Raw genomic sequence first — 23,721 nt, 5'->3', positions numbered from 1 at the left:
ACACATTTTCATTACTTTAAGGTATCTAAATGTCTTTTTTCAAGAATTATGTTAGAGACAGAAAATATATAATACACACAAAGCAAAGTGTTCTGATCTCTTAACTAAATTCAGTATCAACAACAACAAAAACAAAAAAATACTCAAAATAAAAATTTGTAGTCCTAAAGTATGATCTCTACTTTGGAGTATCAAAAAGGCCAAATGTGCTTTCTTAAGGTTTATGCAACTCACTTCTATATCTCAATTTTGTAGGAATAGAGAACCTAAGAGGTTGGATTTTCCTATTATCTTTTATGGCACTAATCTCTGCTGTTTGAGATCAAAAACACTACAAGGATAAAATATAGTCAGGTTAGAAAAACTCCCCAAATATATTCAAATTCTAAAAGTACATAATCCATTAACAACAGGTAAAAGTCACATGTAATGACAATGACTGAGAAAACCTCAGATAAGGTTAGAGATTTAAAAACTCACCATCCAGATGGAAGGTCCCAAGTTCTAATAGAGCAATCCATTGAAGCACTTATTAACCAACGACCATCAGGACTGAAAGCCTTTAAATAAAAAAAAAAAAAAAAAAAAGAATGCATATATAAATATATGTGTGTGTGTATATGTATGTATTTCTGTATGTATGTTTGTGTCTGTATATTTAACAGCTTAAAGAATAAAAGAAAAGATAACGCATGCTTCATTAAAAAATGTTTGAAGTATAAAATTTACATCTTATTACATAAAATGCCATCTTATATACCACTGATTTGGATACAGCTAAGGACTAAGCTTTTACATGAATTATAAAAAGTTTTAAAAATGAACAGTTTCACCCAATTTTCAATTTCTACCCCATAATCTCCTATATTTATAGACAGTTAACAAACTGACTACTAATTGTTTTTAACATAAAACTGCTGTTTTGAGAACATTCTATTAGAAATATTTTGTGAGCCTAATTTCAATAATAAAGTATCTGTGAAAGCAACAAAAGCTCCATTTCCTTGAAAAGCATCTATATATTAGAATGGCTTTCTAAGAATGATTTTGAAGAATGCAAATTCTCTTAATATAGTGAAGTTACTAAAGAAGTCCTTCAGCTTGTACTTATAGATTCAGTTAAAAGTCTTTTCTCCCTTAATGATCTTTTATTTCCGAAGTATAAATTAAAACCACAATAATCAGATTTTCAAAATAAATTTAAATAATAAACTACTTATGCCACCATGAAGAAGTTATATCTTCTCTGTAGATAAAAATGGAAAAATAATAGCTCTCTTCCTGCAGCACATGAGCTTTAAACCAAGTCAAATGTAAAAGAAGACCCAAAAGGAAAAACTTTAAGGTTTATAATGGTAGTAGGTTGTTCATCCAGGAGTGTAAACACACCATAGGGATTATGACCATCCAGATTAGCAAATAATAGTGGGATAAGTGAACTCCAACTTGGTCATGGGGCTGCGATGATACTGTGGAAACTCAAACATTAAGGTGCAGAGAACTCAATTTACAGAAGGATAGTGCAGATAATAAAGTATGGGAAAATGACTTTGATAGGTGAAGTCATGTTATAAATGCTCATAGGTTTAATGGAACAGGAGTAATTTGTTATTGACTAGGGGAAACTCCAGACGTATAACTCGAAAGTAAAGTCTGAAAAGGAAAGAAATAGGAAGAGCAAGATGGCATTGACAGATGTTTTCAAAAATGCAATTTCATCAAAATTACTCCACTCCCACCCCCATTTCTATAGATGCTGTCACAACAAATTCTGTTGATGGGTAGTTCTGCCAATCTCTTATCTGCAGAATAACACAATTTCCCGACTATTAACCCCCCACCTCTGATTTTTAAGGAAATGGGGGTAAACATTGCAAATTCAGATTTTTGGTGTGAGAACTGGTAAGTAAAAGTAGCTGTTGGGAGTGTCACTATGTAGGATTTTCTTTTATTTTTTCTGTTTCAAGTAAATAAAGGTATCTGCAATTGATGCAAAGTCTTCAACTTACACTTTTTAAACTAGAGTACTTATTACCATATTTCTCACTATAACAACATAATAGTAAGCTAAAACACATTTTTATTAATTAAACTCTTTTGAAGTTAAGATATATAAACTGTAGAAATAACACTAAACTAGACTGAACCAAGAATCAGATATTCCAGGTCTCCTATTAATTCATTATGAATGTAGAAAAATAGAAATGAGTTCTCTCAGCTTAGATTAATATTAAGTCAAAAATGATACACTTATGTTTCAAATATTCACTCTCCAAAGTATATTTTGGCCTTGTTTAAAGAGAAAAAAATGAACTCTGGGATTTATACTTTAATGGCATTAACTTCCTGAGAAATATTAAACTTCTTTTAATTCTAAATTTTCCTTAAAAATCTCTTTTTTGAAAATTAGTCTCCTAATTATTCATTTTGAACATCTCCTATGATGAGTTTAATGCTATTAAAAGATAAGTTTCAATTATTTGAACTTTTTAAACCTAAACAGAAATAGAAATGAATCAAGTTTTATTTAAACATCTAAAGTTTGTTTTACCATGTCATTTATTTGGCCTTGGTGTCCAGAAAACTCTCTGACAATCTTCCTAGTTTCTATGTCCAAAACAGTAATGGAGAAGTCGTCCAAGGCGAGTCCCAGAATGCCACTAGCAAGATAAATGCAACAGTTTTAATGAACAAACAAAAAAAAACCCTTGAACTAAAATCTCACAGTCATTTAAATTTTGTTAATCAGGTATACCTCTGGGGGAAATTAAGCAAAATGCTGTTCTTTTATATGAAAAGTCTGGTTTTTCCCACTTGGTAAATTACCTATAGTTGACCACTTTACATGGGGGTTAGGGTGCCACCCCTCTGCAGACAAAAATCTGCATATAACTTTACAGCTGGGGGACTTCCCTGGTGGCACAGTAGTTAAGAATCCGCCTGCCAATGCAGGGGACACGGGTTCGATCCCTGGTCTGGGAATATCCCACATGCCACGGAGCAAATAAGCCCGTAAGCCACAACTACTGAGCCTGCACTCTAGAGCCCGTGAGCCACAACTACTGATGCCCACGCATCTAGAGCCCATGCTCCGCAACAAAAGAAGCCACCGCAATGAGAAGCCCACGCACTGAAACGAAGAGTAGCCCCAGCTTGCCGCAACTAGAAAAAGCCTGAGTGCAGCAACAAAGACCCAATGCAGCCAAAAATAAAATTTTTTCAAAAAGATGATATTAACTTTACAGTTGGCCCTCCATGTCCATGGTTCTGCATCTGTGGACTCAACCAACACTGGATCATGTAGTGCTACAGTGAGTATTTAGTGAAAGTTGTGTAAAAGTGCACCTGCACAGTTCAAACCTGTGTTGTTCAAAGGTCTACTGTACTTAAATTAAGAACTAAAAACATCAAGAAGAAAGTCCATTATCATTAAAAGAAAAACTTTACCTGTCTCTATGTAGCAGCATCATATTTGGAGATGAATCAAGGCTCACAGAATGAATTAAAACTTTGTTTTTAAAGTTCCAGAACTTGAGTACTCCTTCACTACCAGTTGTAATTGTCAACTGGTTTAATCCATCCACTGCAACACCTCTAACAGATCCTTTATGGGCTTTAAAGCATATGTTAAAAGAAAAAAGAAATAAGAATTGCAACTGACTCTCTGAACACTACACAAACAGTGATTCCTTTATTTAAATATCTAAGTTCCCACTATTTAACACTCTTTAAATTAATATGGATTTTAGGGAGCAGAGAGAAGATTATTATACCACTTGAGTAATAACAAAATCCATCAGGTTGATGCCATGAAGATTTCAAAAAGTAGCTAAGATTTTCTGCTTAATGCAAGAAGAAAAAAAGAACCTTTAATTTCTATAATATCCACTTTCCCCTAATACAACTATGACTTCATTCTCTTTATTTCAACATGGTGTTTCAAATAGATATAATGGCAGGAACTGCCACATACGGCTGATGATAACCCATATACAACTTTAGCAAAATGACTGGCACTCAAGAATTTAATAAATGCCAGCGACAGTTATTAGCCTTGTATCTATCTATATTACTTTTTTAAAAAATAAGAAAAAGAAAAATAAATTCAATACCTTGATCCTTGCCAAAACTTCCTCGGTGTATACCCGACTGCATGTTATATACATCTACAGTTCCTGATGAGAGACCAATCACAGCAAAGTTTCCACAAGAAGTTATATCCACTGCCTTAAGGGAAAAAAAATTAACACAAATGACACAGAAAATAGCTAACATTTTTATTGTACTTTATGGTTTCCAAAGTATTTTTTTAAATCTACTAATTATCTCATTTTTAAAAAAAGAATGATAAATGAATTGCTTCGTTAATTTTCTTAAACATAATGTAATTATATTTGGGTGTATTAGAAATATCTGTTTGATTCTATCTCCATTCTCTAAGAAGTATGGAGAAATCCATACTTCCAAGACAGCAAAACATAACCAAAGTTAACTCAATTGAAATTCACTCAGGAGAATGGTATATCAACTGGTCTTCAATTTTTAATTTATTCACAACGGTACTAAAGTCAAAGCATTCCACTGCCTAATTTCTCATTACCTTACTTTTGTAATTGCTTTTACAGCGGATATAAAACTGGAACCATATCAGTTGGGATGTCCAATGAAAAAGCCCAAAATATTTTAATTACAACGTATTAGGAAGGAAATACATGAGATACTGCATGGAAAACATTGTTTATAAGCAGTTTCTGTAAAATAAACTCATATTTTAATACTTAAAGTAGCAATATTATATTAAAAAGATGTCTTTTTTTCTGTTAAAAACATGAGACTGGCTATGTGGTGGGTCATGCTCAGAGAAATCCTTCATTGCCACTGCATCAGTCAGATGTCACCCACCCAAGAGTTAATTCAAAAAACTGTTGAATTTATGCCTAAAGAAACAGATGACTTCTAAGACCTAAAAGAAAATATTCAACAGAGGATATTTAACTGTGCAAAGCAGCATATGACTGATACACCACTGAGTCAAGATATCTTTACACAGCATCCACAGAAGTATGCTCCACTTACATCTATATTTTTCCTAGACAATTATAGCTTATAACTTAAAAAAAGTTTTAGATAGGAAATTATGGACTAACCTTATAAAGCATTCTATCTTCTCAAATAGAACACTAACATAATTTTACCTATTCTGAACAACTCATAAATGTTTATGCTATGTTATATATTTATGCTCTCAGGAACTAATAAAGATACTAGACTATAACCTACAAGTAATGGCCCCTGATGGCCCTGCTATACAGTAGTCCCCCTCATCTGCAGGGAATATGTTCCAAGACCCCCAGTGGATGCCTGAAACAGTAGACAGCACCAAACCCTATATATACTATGTTTTTTCCTGTACTAATGGGCAGGCAGTGTATAGAGCAGGGACACGTTAGATAAAAAGGTGATTCACGACAGAGAGGGACAGTGCTACTCAGATGGCATGCAATTTAAAACTTATAAATTGTGTACTTCTGGAATTTTCTATTTAATATTTTCAGATCAAAGTTGACTGCAGATAACTGAAACCATGGAAAATGAAACCATGGATAAGGGGGGACTGCTGGACTTTCTGGAACTTGCATTTATTTTAATAGGATTTATTGTTGTTAATGGGACTGCTTCTGGAAGTCTCCTTTTACTTATTTACTTATTCATTCTAACCTATTGTTGAAGACAGCACAAGCAAAGCAAAAATGAATAAGCTAAGAAGGTTACCTCTGATTGACAAATTGTACTCTAGCACATGGGTTCTCTGATAAATACTTACTGGTTTACTACTTATGGGCTCCTGGCTTTGTTCCAGATAGCTGACTCCAACCCAGCACCAGTTAAGTATCACTGTGTGTGTGTGTGTGTGTGTGTGTATACACACACACACACACACACACACACACACACACAATGTTCTATGAGTGATCATTATAGGCTATGAGTTAAGAACATAGGTTCTAGAAGGAGTGGTCCTAGGTTCAGATCCCAGCTCTTCCATTTACTAGTTTTACTGATCTCAGGCATATTACTCGTTACAGTAAGCCTCAGCCTCAGTTTTACTGCCTATAAAAAGAGGCTAACAATACTCCATTATCATAGGACTATTGTGAAAATAATATAATACTGATATGTGCTAGGCAGAGAGCCTAGAACAAAGTAAGCACACAAAAAATGTTAGCTGTAATTATTATTACCACTACTATTACAATAGCTACTCAAAACTTTGCAGGTAAACTTAAGAAGTTTAAGATAGACTCTCTATGGCTTACAGATAAAAGCTTAAGAGTAGGTGTTTGTACTATGGAGAACAGAGCATACATACTGACAAAAAAAATTTGTACAAAATAGGATCAAATGTGGTTATACTTTAAATATGCATTTTCAAAAGCAGAGGCATCTAACAAACTAATAGAGCTAATAGATAAGTTCAGCAAGGTTGTTAAGATACAAGATCAATGTGCAAAAATCAATTATATTTCCATACATTAGCAATGAACAATCCGAAATGAAATTAAGGAAAGAATTCTATTTATAACAGTATTGAAAAGAATACAATTCTAGGAAAAATTACCCAAAGAAGTATGAGGCTTGTATACTGACAACTACAAAACACTGCTAACAGAAATTAAAAATCTAATTAAGTGGAAAGACATCCCATGTTTATGGATCAGGAGTAATATTACGATGGTTAACACTCCTCAAACTGAGGTGTGGAATCAACAAGATCCCTATCAAAATCCTAACTGCCTTCTTTGCAAAAATTGACAAGCTGATGCTAAAATTCATATGGAAATGCAATACACCAGAATAGCCAAAACAATCTTGAAAAAAGAAGAACTTGGAAGATTCAATCATCCTGATTTCAAAAAACTTACTAGAAAGGTACCATAATCAAGACAGTGTGGTACTGGCATAAAAACAGACAGACATATAGAACAATTAAAGAAAACTGAGAATCCAGAAAAAAACCCTCACATTCATGTCAAACAATTTTTGGCAAGGGTACCCAGGCCATTCAATGGGGAAAGAACAGTGTTTTGGGCAAATGATGCTGACATAATTAGATATCCAAATGTAAAGAATGAACTTGGATGCCTACATGACATCATACACAAAAATTAACTCGAAAAGGATTACAGATCTAAATTTAAGAGCTAACATTATGAAACTCTCAGATGAAATCACAGGAGTAAATTTTTCATGGCCTTGAGTTAGGCAATATTTTTCAAAAAACCACAAGAAAAAAAAAAAAAAGGTTGGACTTCAAAATTAAAACCCCTTATGCTGAAATGACACCAACATGAAAAGGAAATGACATCCCACAGAATGGGAGAAAATATTTGCAAATGACATATGTGATAAGGGACCTGTATCCAGAATATATAAAGAGCTATTTCAACTCAAGAGGAAAAAGATAAATAACCCCATTAAACAATGGCAAAGAATTTGAATAGACATTTCTCCAAAGATGTAGAAATGGCCAATAAGTACATGAAAAGATGCTCAACATTGTTAAGTCACTGGGGAAATGCAAATCAGAAACCACAGTGATATACTACTTCATACACACTGGGACAGCAATAATCAAAAGAACAGATAAGCACAAGTGTTGGCTAGGACATACAGAAATTGGAACCCTTATACATTGCTGGTGGGAATATAAACTTGTGCAGCCACTTTGGAAAACAGGTTGGCAGTTCCTCAAAAACGTTAGAGTTACATTATGACCTAACAATTCCACTCCCAGATGTAAATATAGAGAAACAAAAACATATGTCCACACAAAAACTTGTGCACTGATGTCCACAGAAGCATTATTTATAATAGTCAAAAACTAGAAACAATACAAATGTCCATCAACTATCAATGGCTAAACAAAAGTTGAAAATGAAATATTATTCAGCAATAAAAGGAATAAAGTATTGATACATGCTACAAGATGGATGAACCTTAAAAACATTAACCTTAAAAATGCTAACTGAAAGAAGCCAGTCACAGAGACCATATATTGTATGATTCTATCTGTGTGAAATGCCCAGAATAGGCAAATCTATAGATAGAAAGTAGGTTGTGGTTGCCTAGGTTGGGGAGATGGCAAAGGGGAAAAGTGAGAGGATGGGGCTTATTGCTAGTGGGTACAGGGTTTCTTTCTGAGGTGATGAGAATGCTCTAAAATTAGACTGATTAGATTTTGGTGATAACTGCACAACTCTATGAATACACTAAAACCCATTAAATTGTACACTTTAAATGAGTGAATTTTACGGTATGTGAATTATATATCAGTAAAACTTATTTTGAAAAAGCAGAGGCAACGATTCTGCAAACCAAATTTGACATCATTTCTTTATACCTTAAAACCTGAACCCAATAGATGACTTACATTATTAACAAAAGAAAACAAAATAAAATTTTAATAGAGTAAGAAGTTATAAGTTAACAGTGGCATTTAAAAACCATATTTAAAAAAGGCTTAGACGGTACTCAATCAGACAAACGTAAGAAATGAAGGATTTAAATAACTTCTACATCTTTAACTCATTAAAGATTTAGCTGAATCTTACTCCTACATTGAAAGAAAGAAAAGGAAGGAAGAAACCTGAAGATTCACTTTCACTGAATATAGTACTATATACTCAACATAATTCAGGTACGAAAGTATATTGATAAATGCTGAAATCCCCCTCAAAGTGTATCCTGAGTAATCCTATATTAATCAGAAAATTAAAATAACCAATATACAACATCTAATTAAGCAAAACTTAACTTAAACTTAAAATAATTCTCTCCAAGCTGGAAAACTTAACACTATTAGGGAAAAATTTCAAAATGTTAATAAACTATGTTCTTTGTTCTTTCAATGAACGTTATCATTATTAAACTTGAGTATAATAAGATAACCACAAGACAGTTTTACAGGAGAAAACACCCTTAAAAACAAGTTTACTTACTGTTGCAGTTATGTCATCTTTCTTCAGCTCTTTTGGCTTGAGAAAGTAAGCACCTATTGTAGATCTTTGATAGTTCCAGGTTGAGCAAGATAGCTTACCTTGATGGCAAGCAATGATACCGTCCCAGTCACTTTCACGAGCTTCCTCTAAAACATAATTAAAAGCATAAATCAAATTGCTTTTCGTTCCCTCACTCATTCATTCATGTATTTTATTTATTAAGCATTTAATATTCTATGTTGTAATTAGGCACTAGGGACAGGATGGTAAACAGGTAATTTCTGAGAGCAATGAGCTTCCAATCTAACAAGAGATTCTGATTAGAAGAAATTACAATAAAGTAAGATGGTGTCTTGTAAGAGCACTCAGGAAGAGTTTACTAAGAGAACTGGGGAGAGTAATAAATGGTCCTTGAAAGAAGTAAAACAAGTAGAAATTAATCGGGGGGCGGGGGTTGCTAGATCAAAGAGAGGTTGAGACACACACACAGGCCCAAGAGTAACTTGTACAAAATTAAGCACAGCAAGTAAGTGTCTTGAGAGGGGTGGGAGGAGGACAAGGCCACTAGGTCACATTACCAAGGGTCTTGAAAGCCATGTGAAGGAGAGGAGGTTGCACCCAAAAGGTGATAAGGAGCCATGAAAGATTTTTAAGCATATAAATGACATGATTCAGATCTTTTAGAAAGACCACTCAGGTTCTAAGATAGAAAATAAACAGGAGGGGGGGTTAAAGTTAAAAAAAAAAATTACCAGTCATCAGGTTGTTATAAATAACCTTGAAATGGAAATGGTGCCTATACAATTATTTCTATGATAGTTTTCGCTCAACAATCTTATCACCTATTTACATTTTTCTTAAAATCACTTCTTCGAATGATGCACTGCTCAAATGACACAGTATACTAAGACCTCAGTATGTTCAGATGTTTATTAAATTAGCCAGAGCTCTATGTTCTCAGTTGTCACCTTTTTACATTAGTGACTTTCTTATACCAGGCATATAATAGAATAAATAGAAGAGCTACAAAATGAAATAGCAAATATTGTTTATTAATAGCTTACAGAGAACAAAGCCTAAATTATTAGATAACAAGTTCAAATTATAGATAACTCATTTTCAGTCTTCACACAAGACTAGCATGCACTTGGGATGCATCCTGGATTCTTATTAATATTTGCTGAAACATTTATTAAAATGGGAGAAATAAAGAAATATATTTTGAGTTACCCTCCGGATGCTTATTAATATTTGTAAAAACATTTATTAAAATGGAGGAAATAAAGAAATACATAGGAGGAAATAAATGACAGAGCAGAACTTGAAACACAGTATGAAGTTTCTTACCAGCTGCAAACTTTGTGATGGGTGGAAGTCTCACTGACATGGTATTCTGAAGTCCTTTACGTTTGACTCTCTTTTTATTTATTAATCCTGTGGTTAGGGGAGAAGGGAATAGAGCTATGAATCCTTCTTAATGAAAAATGTATGTATAAAAAAAGCTATTCATTGTCATATAACTATAAACTTCAAGACATTCCCATTTAAGTCAGGTGCAAAATAAAGATGATATTACCACTATTATCAGTAGTATTAACAATGACAGAAATATAAATGAACAGACTGCAGTCACAATATTAGCAAAAAAATAAATATTAGCAAATTATATTAAAATATATAAAATACCACTGAATAATCTTAAATATGTAGGACCAATAGGAGGAAAACTAAAAAAACTTCACTGAGGAACATTAAAGACAACTTGAATGAGGATATATCATATTCCTAGATGTGACGATTCTTAAAAATATCAAATCTCTCCAATTTGATTCTAAGAAGAATTATTTTGGATATTGATTTTAAAATGATCCTGAAATTCATCTGGAAGTATATACATGCATGAATAGCCAGGAATATTAGCTAGCAAAGAAGAGTAATTATAAATAAAACTGAACATTTTTGTTTAATAAACAAACTCTTTCAAATAACAGAAACCATGGGAAGGGATACAGAATAAAAGAGCCCTTTTTGCAAAAAGATGGGATGCTTCTTACTTTGATGCTTTCTCTAAGCTTCCTTCCATCTTTAAAATGTTATAGTCTGCAGATGGCTCAAGTTAGATCATTAATGTCTTTTCGGTGGCAGCAGTATGTTTTTACCACTTAAGATGTTTTTTACCACCTAAGATATCTAACTCTTCAATAACCTTATAGTAGCACCTCAATCACTTCTATAGCAACATCGATCTTAAGTATCTTACTACTACTCTTTCATACAAAGGATTTTTATTTCATCTGAAGAAAGGAAATTATCAATGAAACCTCCTCTGATTATCTTACAGAATCTTGAAATGATTTTTTGTGTGTGACCACCAGTTTTTTTTCCATCTTGCAAATGACGTACCATGTCCCAAGCTCTTGTTAAATTTTTCATGTATTGTGGAAAACGACTGAAGAGTTCCATCCTGACCTGTTGATATACAGAGAAAATGCCTAATCAAGCTTCATCGAAACAATGGACCATTTAAATCACAGCTCTTATAATATTAGATTCTACAAGAAGCTTGAAGTTAGTTTGCAGCACTTTAAAAGGCGAGCTGATTGCAACTACCTAATTTATCATATTCAACTGCACACAGAATGCCATTTAGTAAGAACAAAGGATAAAGTGAGGTGCTAATAACTGCCAGTAGATTATCTGTATAGGCAAGGGCCACATTTCTGGAATTTGCCCTTTCTGTCTCTGAGGATTAGTAAATAGAATGACACTCCAAATAAAAGTAATAGCAGCTACAGTGTTCCCTGAAGTATTCAAAAACAATCATCTCATTTTAGCCAGATTTCCAAGTCACTCAAAGGGGCATTTGAATCTAAAACTGTGTAAATACCAAATAAATATTAATTACCTAATAAATATTAAACACTCTGCTCTCATTACTTGCTGAAATAAATTAATGCACAAAGCAGAAACTCACTTGCGGTAAGAATTTGTTGTCCGTTTTGTCCATAATATCTTATTTTGGTAAGAGGAGCACTATGTCCCATTCTGAATCTCAAAAGCCGGCCTTCACCTGTGGGACCATCAAATATCCATATCTGCCAAGAAATTAAAAAGTAAGGTTCTTCCACAATGTTTTAAGTGATCTGCAAGCAGTCAAATCATCTCCTATACAAATGTGGCACTGGGTATTGCGTGCAGACCACTGACCCTGGAGTGGGGGCTGGGGAAAAGCTAAGCTGTAACTCTCTCACTTTACTAAAATCATGTAACCTGCTATGCGTTCTATTTCATCTGTATCAATATCTTATCCCATATTCCCTTCATCTGCTAGGTTCCAGGCTGATACAGTACAGCAGGCTTATAATAACCAAAGGGTAGGACACATGAGCCAAGAAAGATAAGAATCATAGTACCCTGAGAGCATTGTCAGCACCATTTGTGACAAGAAGTGGTTCTCTATGGAGAAATGTCAGTCCGGCAATTGCTGTAGAATGTGCATTTCTCATTTGATTGATTAACTTTTTGTCTTCTAGATCCCAGAGTCCAATATGGCCACATGGGCTTCCAGCTGCCATTACTGGATGACCATCTGTTGTTAAAATAGAATACATAAAGAAAAACATGCAACATAAAACAATTAAACTTAAGAATTTCTCTCTCCATCCTTTTAATCCATAAATATAAAGTTTAAAAAAAGACTATACACCAATAATCTATCAATATTCCTTTGGCTCTTTATATTCCAGTATTTCATTCATTTCTATTAGATTAAATTATAAGAAAATATTAAGAAAATCTCTATGAGCTTCAAACTAACTAATGCATTTCAAGTGTTCTTAATTTTCATCAATAAATAAATTAAGGACTTCCCTGGTGGCACAGTGGTTAAGAATCCACCTGCCAACGCAGGGGACACGGGTTTAAGCCCTGGTCCGGGAAGATCCCACATGCCGCAGAGCAACTAAGCCCGTGTGCCACAACTACTGAGCCCATGCGCCTAGAGCCCGTGCTCTGCAATAAGAGAAGCCACCGCAATGAGAAGCCCTCGCACCTCCGCGAAGAGTAGCCCCCATTCGCCGCAACCAGAGAAAGCCCCTGCACAGCAACGAAGACCCACCGCAGCCAAAAATAAATTAAAAAAAAAAAAAAGTTAAGTTACCTGTGCGAAATGAAATCGAAGTAATAGGTCCCCAGTCTTGACGAAACTTCATTAATGTTTCATCAAACTTAATGTTGTGAATGATAATCTGACCCGACATAAGACCAACAGCAACAACATCCACAGCTGGTGCCTGAAAATTAAATTACTCAACTTTTTATTTTCTTAATCAAATTAAATTAATAGCTTTAATAATACTGATGATTACATCATTACTTATGTGTTATCAAAAGAAATAATGGAATATCTAATCTAATAGTCTATGATTATAATCTTCATTTTTTTTTTTTTTTTTTTTTTTGCGGTACGTGGGCCTCTCACTGTTGTGGCCTCTCCCGTTGCGGAGCACAGGCTCCGGACGCGCAGGCTCAGCGGCCATGGCTCACGGGCCCAGCCGCTCTGAGGCACGTGGGATCCTCCCGGACCGGGGCACGAACCCGTGTCCCCTGCATCGGCAGGTGGACTCTCAACCACTGCGCCACCAGGGAAGCCCTATAATCTTCATTTTATAAATGGTCTTACATACAGACTCCATAAATTTCTTTATTTTAGCACACAAGATCAACGTCTAATACCATTACAAAATGGAATCAGGCTAAACATGTTATTAATTTGCCATCAAGTAACTACTATGCATGAGACCCTGTGTAGAAGCTGGGTATACTAAAACAAGTATGATGTCTTGCCCTCAAAGGACCTAATCATCTGATACCTTTGGGGTCTTCTAGGTAGGTAAAAGCAGAGTAAGGCTGACAGTAGTGTGAGAGAATAAAGGAATGTATATAAACTGGGCAGGTATAAGCAACTGATATTTAGAAAGACAAGGGTACATGGCTGTATATGTGTCCAAAACAGATACAAGATTCTCTGCAGACATACAGTCATTCATTCATACATGTCCTATAGACTCATAAAAACAAAAAGCAGTTATTTCTGGAAAAGTCAAGCATTTAATGAATTATTAAGATTTGGGCCCCAATTATCTCAAGCTACAAATCTCAACATCCTGACAAATTTCTCCGAACGACCTAAAATCTCCCTTGCTTCACTGAAAAACTCATCTCCGCTCTTTACAGGGCACTGGACTACATGCTTACAAAATGATTGGTAAACATGGTTCCATAGCAACCACAGATTTAGAGCCTAATTCCAGGCAAAAAGGTTTCCACAAACGTTTATAGACAAAGGCGCTGTTTTCAATTACATTTCCAAAACACTGTTTTTTATGGTAATACTTGTAAAGATACACTAGTCTATATATTATTTTGTCTTTAGGTCCAAAAATATGGTTGCCCCTGAAAATGAAAGATGCTACTACTATGAGCTTCATTTCTTCTTTGATGTAACAGAAAAATACTAACCTGCTGAAGCGCTGTCACTCCAACTTTCCATCCCGCAAATGTATACAGAAGTTTACTACAACAAGAAAAATAGTTGAAAGCTATTTTTTTTTGGGGGGGGGAAACAAAATCAACTACATATTAAAAAATGAAATAATAACAGGTGATATTTATTAAGTTCTTACTCTGCCCCACACTATTCTAAGTATATATATTAAAACAATTCCATGAGGTAGATACCACCATTTTCCAGATAAAGGAACTAAGAAACTTAATTATGTGAAAAAAATCAAGCTAAGACCACATGGCTAAAATTGACAGAGCCCAGAGGACCAACTCCAGATCCTAAGCTGCTAAGAACTACTCTACTATGCAACATCTTTAAGAAATTAAATAGAAAGAAAAAAATACATGAGTAACCATGTTATATGACAGATACAATTTAAAATAAAATCTTAGAATATTGGCAGATCTCATTTTTCACTGCAACGTGTTCCTAGAAACATATCACAAAAGGGAATATATTATAATTACAATACTCCTTGTATGTTACATGACTGTTATACGACAATACTGACGCTGCTCTAAATTTCAGAATCAAGCCATAAATGATAAAGAATCCATAGAGCAGAGATATACGAAATTGTTATAATGACAAAGTACTTAAGCATATGTTAACTTTTTTAAGGGGCACAGATTAGATCACTCAATGATTATCCAAGGGATACTTAATGTACAATAAAGAGTGTAAACATCACATAAACAACCTAAAGAGATAACCTTAGGGCACAGAGTATTTCAGTCATTATCCCTCAGCCTAGTGCAGAGTAGGTAGTCGATGATATTTATTAAATTGAACAGAAACACTGAATTAGAACTAGGACAAACATTAAACCTCTGAAAATCTTATTTCCCTTTTCGAATTTATAAGGGCTTTGGAAAGAACAATTTGGATGGTCAAATATTTTTGTTTGCCCTTTTAATGCTATACAAAGAAAAGTGAGCTGACACTTTTTTCTCTGGATAAACATTCAAATAACAGGCAGAGGTATCTAAAATCATTTATCTAGACCCCAAGCTATACCAATAATATAAAGTAGATATCCGTCATGTCTGTGGTTGATGATCAATATACTTTTACCCTGAAAACCATCCTAAATGCTAGCACTAAATTAACACTGATTTGCTTTGCCATCTTACCTTTCTTAGTTTACTGAGAACTAAAAGCTTCCCAATGACAATCTCATAATTATCTTCTGATCCTGTGTACTAGAGCCTTCTTTACAGCTTTATGAATTCTTTACAGTGACTAAGGCCATTAGTATATACTTTTCAACGAGGATTTATGAAGCTGCCTACCATGTTCCAAGACCATATCTGAGCTTTCACATATGTGATGCCATGAGTATAACTCCCAAAACAGGTATATTTACTGAAAGCTCTCCAAATAAACATATAAAGGCAAGGAGAATTGAGAGACTTAAGTACGCATCAGGGAGTAGTGATGAGGATTAGGTAAGAATCACTTATGTTCTAAATATTGTGCTTACTTGGATTTTACATTCCACAATTGGAGGCTTCCTTGTTCACTGCCAAGAAGTATTTTATTCAAGTAGGTACTCGGATGCAAAATTGCAGAAATTTTAAATACTGATTTATCAAAAGACAACTGCAGGTATTCTTCTATGAAAGTAAAAGTTATAAACAATATGTAACTTTTTAATAAAATAGTTTAAAATATTTTTCATATACCCATATATTTAGCACTTAAAATCTACCATATCAAAGATTTATGTACTAATATAAATCAAAGACATACGGTAACCTATAAACATTCCCTGAGAAATTAAACAAATGTGATGAGGGTCAACTTGCAAATTTAACTTTGACTGTCAAGAATTTTCTAAAAGTTCTAATATCAATACTGTTTAAAATTTCACTGACAAATTGGTTTACAGGAATGAAAACAAGGGTTCAAAAAAAAAAATGATGCTAGGGATCAGACTTAGTATTTTTATAATTTGATCAAGAGGCAGCAAATGTTCCAAGTGAAGCGCATGCACTGAGCTGAGCTATTCTAGGGAGTGAAGGACCAAATATCTAGAGAGCTTGACTGGCTCCTCAAACATGTAAAAGTCAGAGGCAAACTTCAGTGAAAGGAGCAGTGCTTCTCACATTTTCACAGGAGAACCTCTAGCAGAGGAGAAGACCTTATAGCCCCGTGGAGTAGAAAATGGCACAGCCAGCTGTCTCTTGCTGCAAATCAAAACATTTCTGAAATGCCACGTATGTTTAAAATTCCTATGTGTGAATTTTCTTTTCTACTTCACAGTTCATCCACGATGAAAACAATTTTTCACTGAATTTCCTAATAAATTTGAATATCAGAGAAGGTACATTTCTTTTAATCTTTAGTTTCACATACTATCTGGTTGCTACACACTCCCAGGGGTATGTGTACCCCAGTGTAAGGAGAATAGATTAACAGGTGAGAATTACACAAATTTTACTTAAATACTATTTTAAAAGATTCTTGCCTCTGTTCCTAACTAACAGTTTTACTTAAGATCACTACAAACAGCTCCCTGAACACACTGTGCTGCAGCAACAGCAACAAAAAGTTGGACATAAGGATCAACAGAAAGCCTACTGAACTCTAAGAATCAGGTTCTCTAATTTTATAAAAGGCCTTTTAACATCCATCTGCACAGGTACTACTTTTGGAATTCTGTTCCCTCCATCTGAGCAAAGACAAAACAAACAGTGACTAATCTGAACGAGAACATGGAATGACTCCCAGGAGGGCAATCTTTTTAGGATTTTTACTAAAAATAAACACATTACATCAAAAAATGAGTTAATCAAGAGATAACAAAAGCTAAAAATGTAACAGATTAAAAAACTTAAAAGCTTTAATTCATGAGAGACCCCACAGTCTTTTACATGAAGAAAGCTGGGGATATTCTGGTGATAAGTTCCTAACCTTTGAAGATAACATGGTCCTATAAACAGAGCTCAGTGACACTGTTTAAGAATATCACAGTTAAAGGATACTGACTCATATTCTTAGAAAAAGGATGTATATTTTCCTTCAGATTACTGGATCTTCAAGTTTACTATTATAATTTCACTTACTGAAAGTTGAAAATACAAACCAAGTATTACTCAGATGTGAACATACACCAAAATTCACCCCACAGAGAAAATAATATGTCATTAAACTTGGAGAACTGCTATACTAATACTGAACTAGTCTTAGTTCAGAAAAACACATTAAGCAGGTTATAAACAGTTAGCTCAACTAGCTGACTAAAATTATTGATACTTACCCATTTTTTACTTAGAACCTTTTTCCTTACACGTGTTAAAGATTCTTAAATTTTTTTTTACTGCTTTACTCCTCTGATATAGAAGTTATGCTTGCCTAGATACTTAATTTTAGCTACACACATACTACCCCAAGATAAAGCAATAAATTGGTTCTTACCTTCTGAATATATGTGCCAAATAATAAGAATACCATCAGTATCAACAGAAATAACGTGATCCCCAAAGGGTTGCAAAAGATGGATTTCTGCCTTATGACCCTTAAAGGTATGTACTACCTACAATGTCAAAGTTCAAAGGAATTTCATATTATTATTCATTCATCATGTATTATTATTCATATTATCCAAAAACAGGCTAATCCTGAAGATGCTCGTGTTAAGAAATGTGGTCCAACTTTTGATTACCCAAGGTTAGATTAACAAATAGCAAGGAATCAGGCATTTTTACCTGCTCCCCCAGCCAGTCCAATAAGGAAACATGAACTAGGAACACAGAAATGAGATCTCTGAGGCTCAGCTTCTCAACCGAGCTTAGGAAGCATGCACACAGCTGGGTCCCTCACCCCATCCAATCAGCGCAATTCCATGCTGATGGTATGTTCTAGAAGGCTGACCTCTACAGCCATCACCAGCTGGCTTCCACATGAGACAAGGGAGAGAGATAGAGGATACTCCTTCCATATATCTTTCTGTCTTGACACAGACACCCTTACCCTTACAGCAGCAGCTGCATCCTCAATAACTACAGTCCCCTCCCCCATGGTTTCAGTTCCCACCAGGCTCCAGAAACACTATTTCTTCTCCTTGTCCCTTTGGCCCTAGGGATGGTAACCGCTTCCTACAGTTGATAGTCTCTGATACCTTTCTACCCCTACTTTCTATGTTTATCTCCCAGGGAAAACTACAAATTGCAATATTTTGCAAAAAAAAAAAGACACTTTTCCTGACTCTCTAAAAGTCAAAACAACTCCCATTAAAGAACTGTACAGGTAAGTTGCCTTCCTCTGCCGTAGGTAGTGATGATGGAAAATGTTGGGAACAAACATCATCAGTCCAAGTTAAACTTTGAAAAGCACAGTGATTCTATCACTTGGCTATCTAGGCATCCCCATGGCCACTTTCCCTTTTCATTCTGGACCCCTAGAGCCAGGTCGCCTCTCAAGTCAGTTGTTCCAGGACAAACTTAGACATGAATGAGTAAATTAACAAGAAAAGATCCTTCCTTAGTAGAGAAAACAGAGAATCTAGCTTTCTCTATGTAGGAAACAAGCACTTGGTTCTTAGAAAATGAGTCATGGGCTGTGTTGTTCATAATGAAAAAGTCAATCCACATAAAGCAGTAGTGCAAATAGGAATCTCTTAGGAAAACATTTTCAAACTACTCTTAACTAAATCCTACCCCAACCAAATAAACAAAGTAGAAAACTCCAGAGACAGGACGTGGCTGGTCACAAAAATGTTTTACGAGCTGTGCAAATAATTCTAACATTGATCCTTGGCAAAGAAAACTGAACTAAAGCACCAGTTTTAACTAATTTTGAGAATTTGATGAAATCAACTTTCTCTTCCTCCAGAAAAGTGAATATACATTAAAAAAAAAAAATGTCCAGAGTGTCCCAGATGAAGAATAACAACATTAAAGTTCCCTCAACTACCATGACAATCAACTACTGACTGCAAAAGACAAACAAATTAAAATAGTTCAGTGATACAAACCTCTTTATTACGGGCAAAGGCAGAGAAAACATTCCCATAAGCAGCAAAGACTAGCCTCCCATCAGCTGCCATACAACAGATATCCTGTGGAAGGGAGTTACCTAGGAAAAAGGAAATGTAAGAAGTAAGGATTTTTAAGATCTTGGAACAAATAGAAACCTCAAGTATATGTATAACATTTTTCCTGACTATAATTTAAAAATATGTATGTATGAGAATCAGAGTATAAAATTTAGACTTCAATGTTATTTTAGACATCTAATAGTAACTATCACACTAAAAATATGACATCACCTTGACCTTCCCTAGAGAATTAATGTCTGGTATTTGCAGACATAAAAATGTAATCCTAAAGAAATGAGAAGAAGCTTTTGACGTTATTTGGAAAAAAAAAATCCTCACTAAATACACAAAACTCTGGCAGATGGTCACCTAGCCTTCATGTGAATGCCTTCAGGAACATCAAGTTCCTAATAACTGCAGGAAAATTTTAAAAGTAAATCAAAACCTAGAACTCTAACTCTACCCTTCAGAGTAACCTAAAAAAACCTCCATATGATATTCTACATGCTGACCTTTCAAGTGAATAATACGGTTTCCACTCAGTCTTCTCCAAGATAAATATGCCTATCACCTCTAGCCATTTCTTATGATAGGATTTCTTGATTCCTCTCCCACTACCATGGTCACACTGGCCTTTTCTTTTTATTTCCTATTTTGGGGGCAGGAGGCTTAAAATATAGAGAATCACTTTAAGTATCTTTCATGCTGATATTCTGCTTTGGGATTTCATTTCCAAAATACTATTTTTATTGGTTTACCATTCGCTTTAGTATTTGACTTAGGTTTTAGTGCCCTTCTACTGCCTTCTATAATTTTAAAAATGTAAGTTTATCAGACATGTACACTGGATTCTTTATAGCTCTGTTTCTCTTACAAAGATCATATTTGATGGTGAAACTAGAATCTCTCAGCCCTGGCAAGCTCTTTATTCTATTAAAGAGTTTTCAAAAAAAAAAAATTCCTTCCATTGGAAAAAAAAATCAAAATGCGGAAAAACTCTTTCTTACAATAGAATGATAGAATCAGAAAATCACTGATAATCATCCTACTAATAACTGATTCAGGCAAGAATCATCACTAAATGATAAACCTAGCAGTAGCTGAAACTTTGTAGAGTAAAAGGACACTTACATGGTCTCAATGTATCTTACCACTTATTACATTTATTAGTTACAAAGGGTAAAACTTTAAAATGGAGCTGCCTGATAAATGTCACCTTAACCAAATGATCAACGTTTTCACTGCCAGGAATAAGACTAACCAACAGCATGTGCCTCCTGATATGGTTCATTGAGAATTCAGCATCATTTCTGTTATTATTGCCATACTGCATAACCTGAATCTAATCATCAGGAAGCATTAGAAAAAGTCAAATTGAAGAATATTCTAAAAAAGAACTAGCCTAAAAAAGAAAAAAACAAAAAAGAACTAGCCTATACTCTTCAAAAAATAAATGTTGTAAAACACAAAGAAAGTCTGATGAATTAGTCTAGATTAAAGAAGACCAAAGAGACATGACAACTGAAGGCAACACACGATCCTGTCTTGGACTTTTTGCTGTTGTTGCTATGTAAGTTTACTATAAATACACACTGGAGTCCTTGTTCTGCAAGTCTTAAATTATGTCAAAATTATAAAAAATTTTAAGATACTAAACACGCACAAATTCAGGATAAAGTCTATACTTACTTACTGCAACCAGACTAAGTTTCTGAACCTGTCTTAAAAAAAAAAAGAAATGATTAAATTTTTACTAACAAAAACAACTATAATAATCTAACATTTGAAGATTAAGATCTAACCTCATACATAAATTTGCTATTCTGTCCTTCCTTAAAGAGACACTTAACTGACCCTAATTTTCATTATTAGGAAAGCTTATATTTTCTACTATTTCATCAGATGGAAGGATAGGTGTCACACGTAGTTTTCTATATGGGTCATGTAGTAAATATTTTAACGCTTTGCATGCTGTGTGGTTTTTGTTGCAATTACTCAACTGATAATGTACCACGAAAGCAGCCATATATGACACAAAAACAAACGTGCATGGCTGTATTCCAATACATTTGACTTATGGATATAGACTGTAATTTTCAAAATTTTCATATGCCATGAAATATTATTCTTCTTTGGATTATTTCCCAATCATTTAAAAACGTCAAAACCATTCATCTCAGAAGCACAGAGCTCAGAGGGGTATAAGGAGAAATTCATACCCTAGAGATGTGTAAGACTGAAAGAGCCCTTGAAGATTAATTAAATAATCTGTCTTAATCAAGAGTAGATGGATGTCTCCATCCCACGTCAAAATTTGATTATACTGCATCCTACTGCTATGCAAATTTTACTTGGAGATTATGCTATATTAGAATAAACACAAACATACACAGAAAAATAAATAAATAAAAACGTCATGGGTCATACAAAAACTGTTGGCAGAACTGGCTTGCAGGCTGCAGTTTGTGGACCCCAATTTATGGTTACTGATCCAGCTATGTGACTTTGAGAAAGTTACTCAGGGGAAGTTTAGGGAAATTAGCTTGCTATCAAATGTGGACTGTCCCCTACAACATAATTAATCGCACCCCCTCCAGTTATCCCAATGTTTTTTAGCCTGTATTTCTAACCCAGCTCTTGTCGCGAATTGCACAAAATTGCTTGCAAGTCTTTTTAATGAAGAAGGTGGTGGCGCCAGGGAGTTTTTAAAATCACATTTACATCTTCAAGAGAACAACAAATATTTACAGAGCAAATACATTGCTATTGAACTGAAATGTTCTCTAGTACCTCCCCCTAGACAGACTGCCTCCGAAACTCTTCCCAAGCAGACTTCGAACGCTAAATCAACACGTGGATGTAATGCGGTGGCGAAAGCCCTTGGTAGGTGACGGAGGAGAGCGGGATTGCCACAGAGTTGGGGGCCGGGGAGGGTGATACCCGGGAAGCGGGCGAAAGAAGTCACTCACGTCATAGGTGTGGAAGCTTTTGCCCACGCACGTCGTCACATAGAATCGGCGCTTCAGCGCACTGAACCGCACCACGTGTGGAATGTCGTTGCTGAAAAGCCCCAAAGCCCGGAACCCCGCGAAAAGGGCGCTGGCAGTGCGGTCTCCTGCGCTCCGCTCCATTGCTGCCGCGGTGGGGTTCCCTCTGGGCTCCAGTCCCGGTGGAAACCGCGCACCCAGGCTCTCTGCGCGTCTCGTGGCACAATCCTTTGCCGGGTTCCCAAGCGCTTCCGGTCCCCGCTGCCAATCGCGTGAGCGGAGACTGTCCTCAGTGCATTTGAAAAAGAGCTCCCTGCGGAGCTCGAAGGGGAGGCGCGACTTCAGTTCCGCCGTCCACAGTCTTCAGCAGTTTAACGATGCTCCCAGCTCTCCCGGGCCTGGAAGACACTCGAGTCGCTTTTCAGCGGGACCTTAGGGGAGGGGAAAGACTGGGGAAGCGAGCACAAGGGCCAGGAGGGTGAAGGGGAAACCGAAGTCTTAACTCAGATGGAGTCAGGTTAAACGTGTGATTTTGAAAACGTGTGAAACGATGAGACTGCCAAGAAAATTTGAACACTGAGTGGATATTTGATGATATTAAGACATTATTGTTTAAATATGTGATAGTAGTATTGTAATTATGTTTTTAAAGGTCCTTATCTTTTGGAGATATGTATTTATGGATGAAATTATGTATCTGGAGATTTGTTTTCAAAATAATTGGGAATGAGGTGTATGGTTTAGATGACATAAGATTGGTAATTATTTAATCTTGGGAATGAGTATGTGAGAGTTCATAATACTGTCCTTCTGCTTCCTTTTAAAATCAAAATTTCCCATAATAAAAATATTTTTGTTTGCTTTTTACTGAGTTTGTTTAAAGTAAAATATAAATTGGAATATTAATGGATTATTAATTTTTACCTGTGAGTCATGGAAATATGTACAAATGTTTTTAATTACTAGATAAACATTAAGAGTTCTCTAAATTTTGTATAATGCACATATTATTTTTATAATCACAAAGACTTCTGTCTATATTGACAGTTTGGGGAGAAAATTGAAAAAGTTTCCTGTTCAGGACTTTACAGTTCACAAAGCCTTTGATGACACCCATTATCTTAATAT

At 35.0% G+C, this 23,721-nt stretch overlaps 1 protein-coding gene across 1 annotated transcript in view; it reads right to left on the bottom strand.

Moving 5' to 3' along the window:
• WDR36 (WD repeat domain 36) overlaps positions 1-22,984 on the bottom strand; it is a 37,728-nt gene extending 14,744 nt beyond the window's left edge. Inside the window, exons 1-16 of the mRNA XM_029219103.1 lie at positions 22,576-22,984; positions 21,296-21,323; positions 19,544-19,644; positions 17,986-18,103; positions 16,049-16,181; positions 14,520-14,574; positions 13,159-13,291; positions 12,413-12,588; positions 11,974-12,094; positions 11,403-11,468; positions 10,347-10,433; positions 9,000-9,145; positions 4,113-4,227; positions 3,448-3,613; positions 2,552-2,660; positions 481-560 (exon numbers count right to left, since the gene is read on the bottom strand). Of these exons, the coding sequence (XP_029074936.1) occupies positions 481-560; positions 2,552-2,660; positions 3,448-3,613; positions 4,113-4,227; positions 9,000-9,145; positions 10,347-10,433; positions 11,403-11,468; positions 11,974-12,094; positions 12,413-12,588; positions 13,159-13,291; positions 14,520-14,574; positions 16,049-16,181; positions 17,986-18,103; positions 19,544-19,644; positions 21,296-21,323; positions 22,576-22,737 (1,796 nt within the window). The 5' untranslated portion in view covers positions 22,738-22,984. The remainder of the gene's footprint in view (positions 1-480; positions 561-2,551; positions 2,661-3,447; positions 3,614-4,112; positions 4,228-8,999; positions 9,146-10,346; positions 10,434-11,402; positions 11,469-11,973; positions 12,095-12,412; positions 12,589-13,158; positions 13,292-14,519; positions 14,575-16,048; positions 16,182-17,985; positions 18,104-19,543; positions 19,645-21,295; positions 21,324-22,575) is intronic.
• Between the last annotated feature and the right edge of the window lie 737 nt (positions 22,985-23,721).

This window comes from Monodon monoceros, unplaced genomic scaffold (genome assembly GCF_005190385.1).
Source record: "Monodon monoceros isolate NGI ecotype Baffin Bay Population unplaced genomic scaffold, NGI_Narwhal_1 Super_Scaffold_12, whole genome shotgun sequence".
In the NCBI taxonomy this organism is placed as follows: Eukaryota; Metazoa; Chordata; class Mammalia; order Artiodactyla; family Monodontidae; genus Monodon; species Monodon monoceros.
The sequence above is the reverse complement of the archived record's forward strand: the minus strand, read 5'-3'. Positions and strand labels throughout refer to the sequence as shown.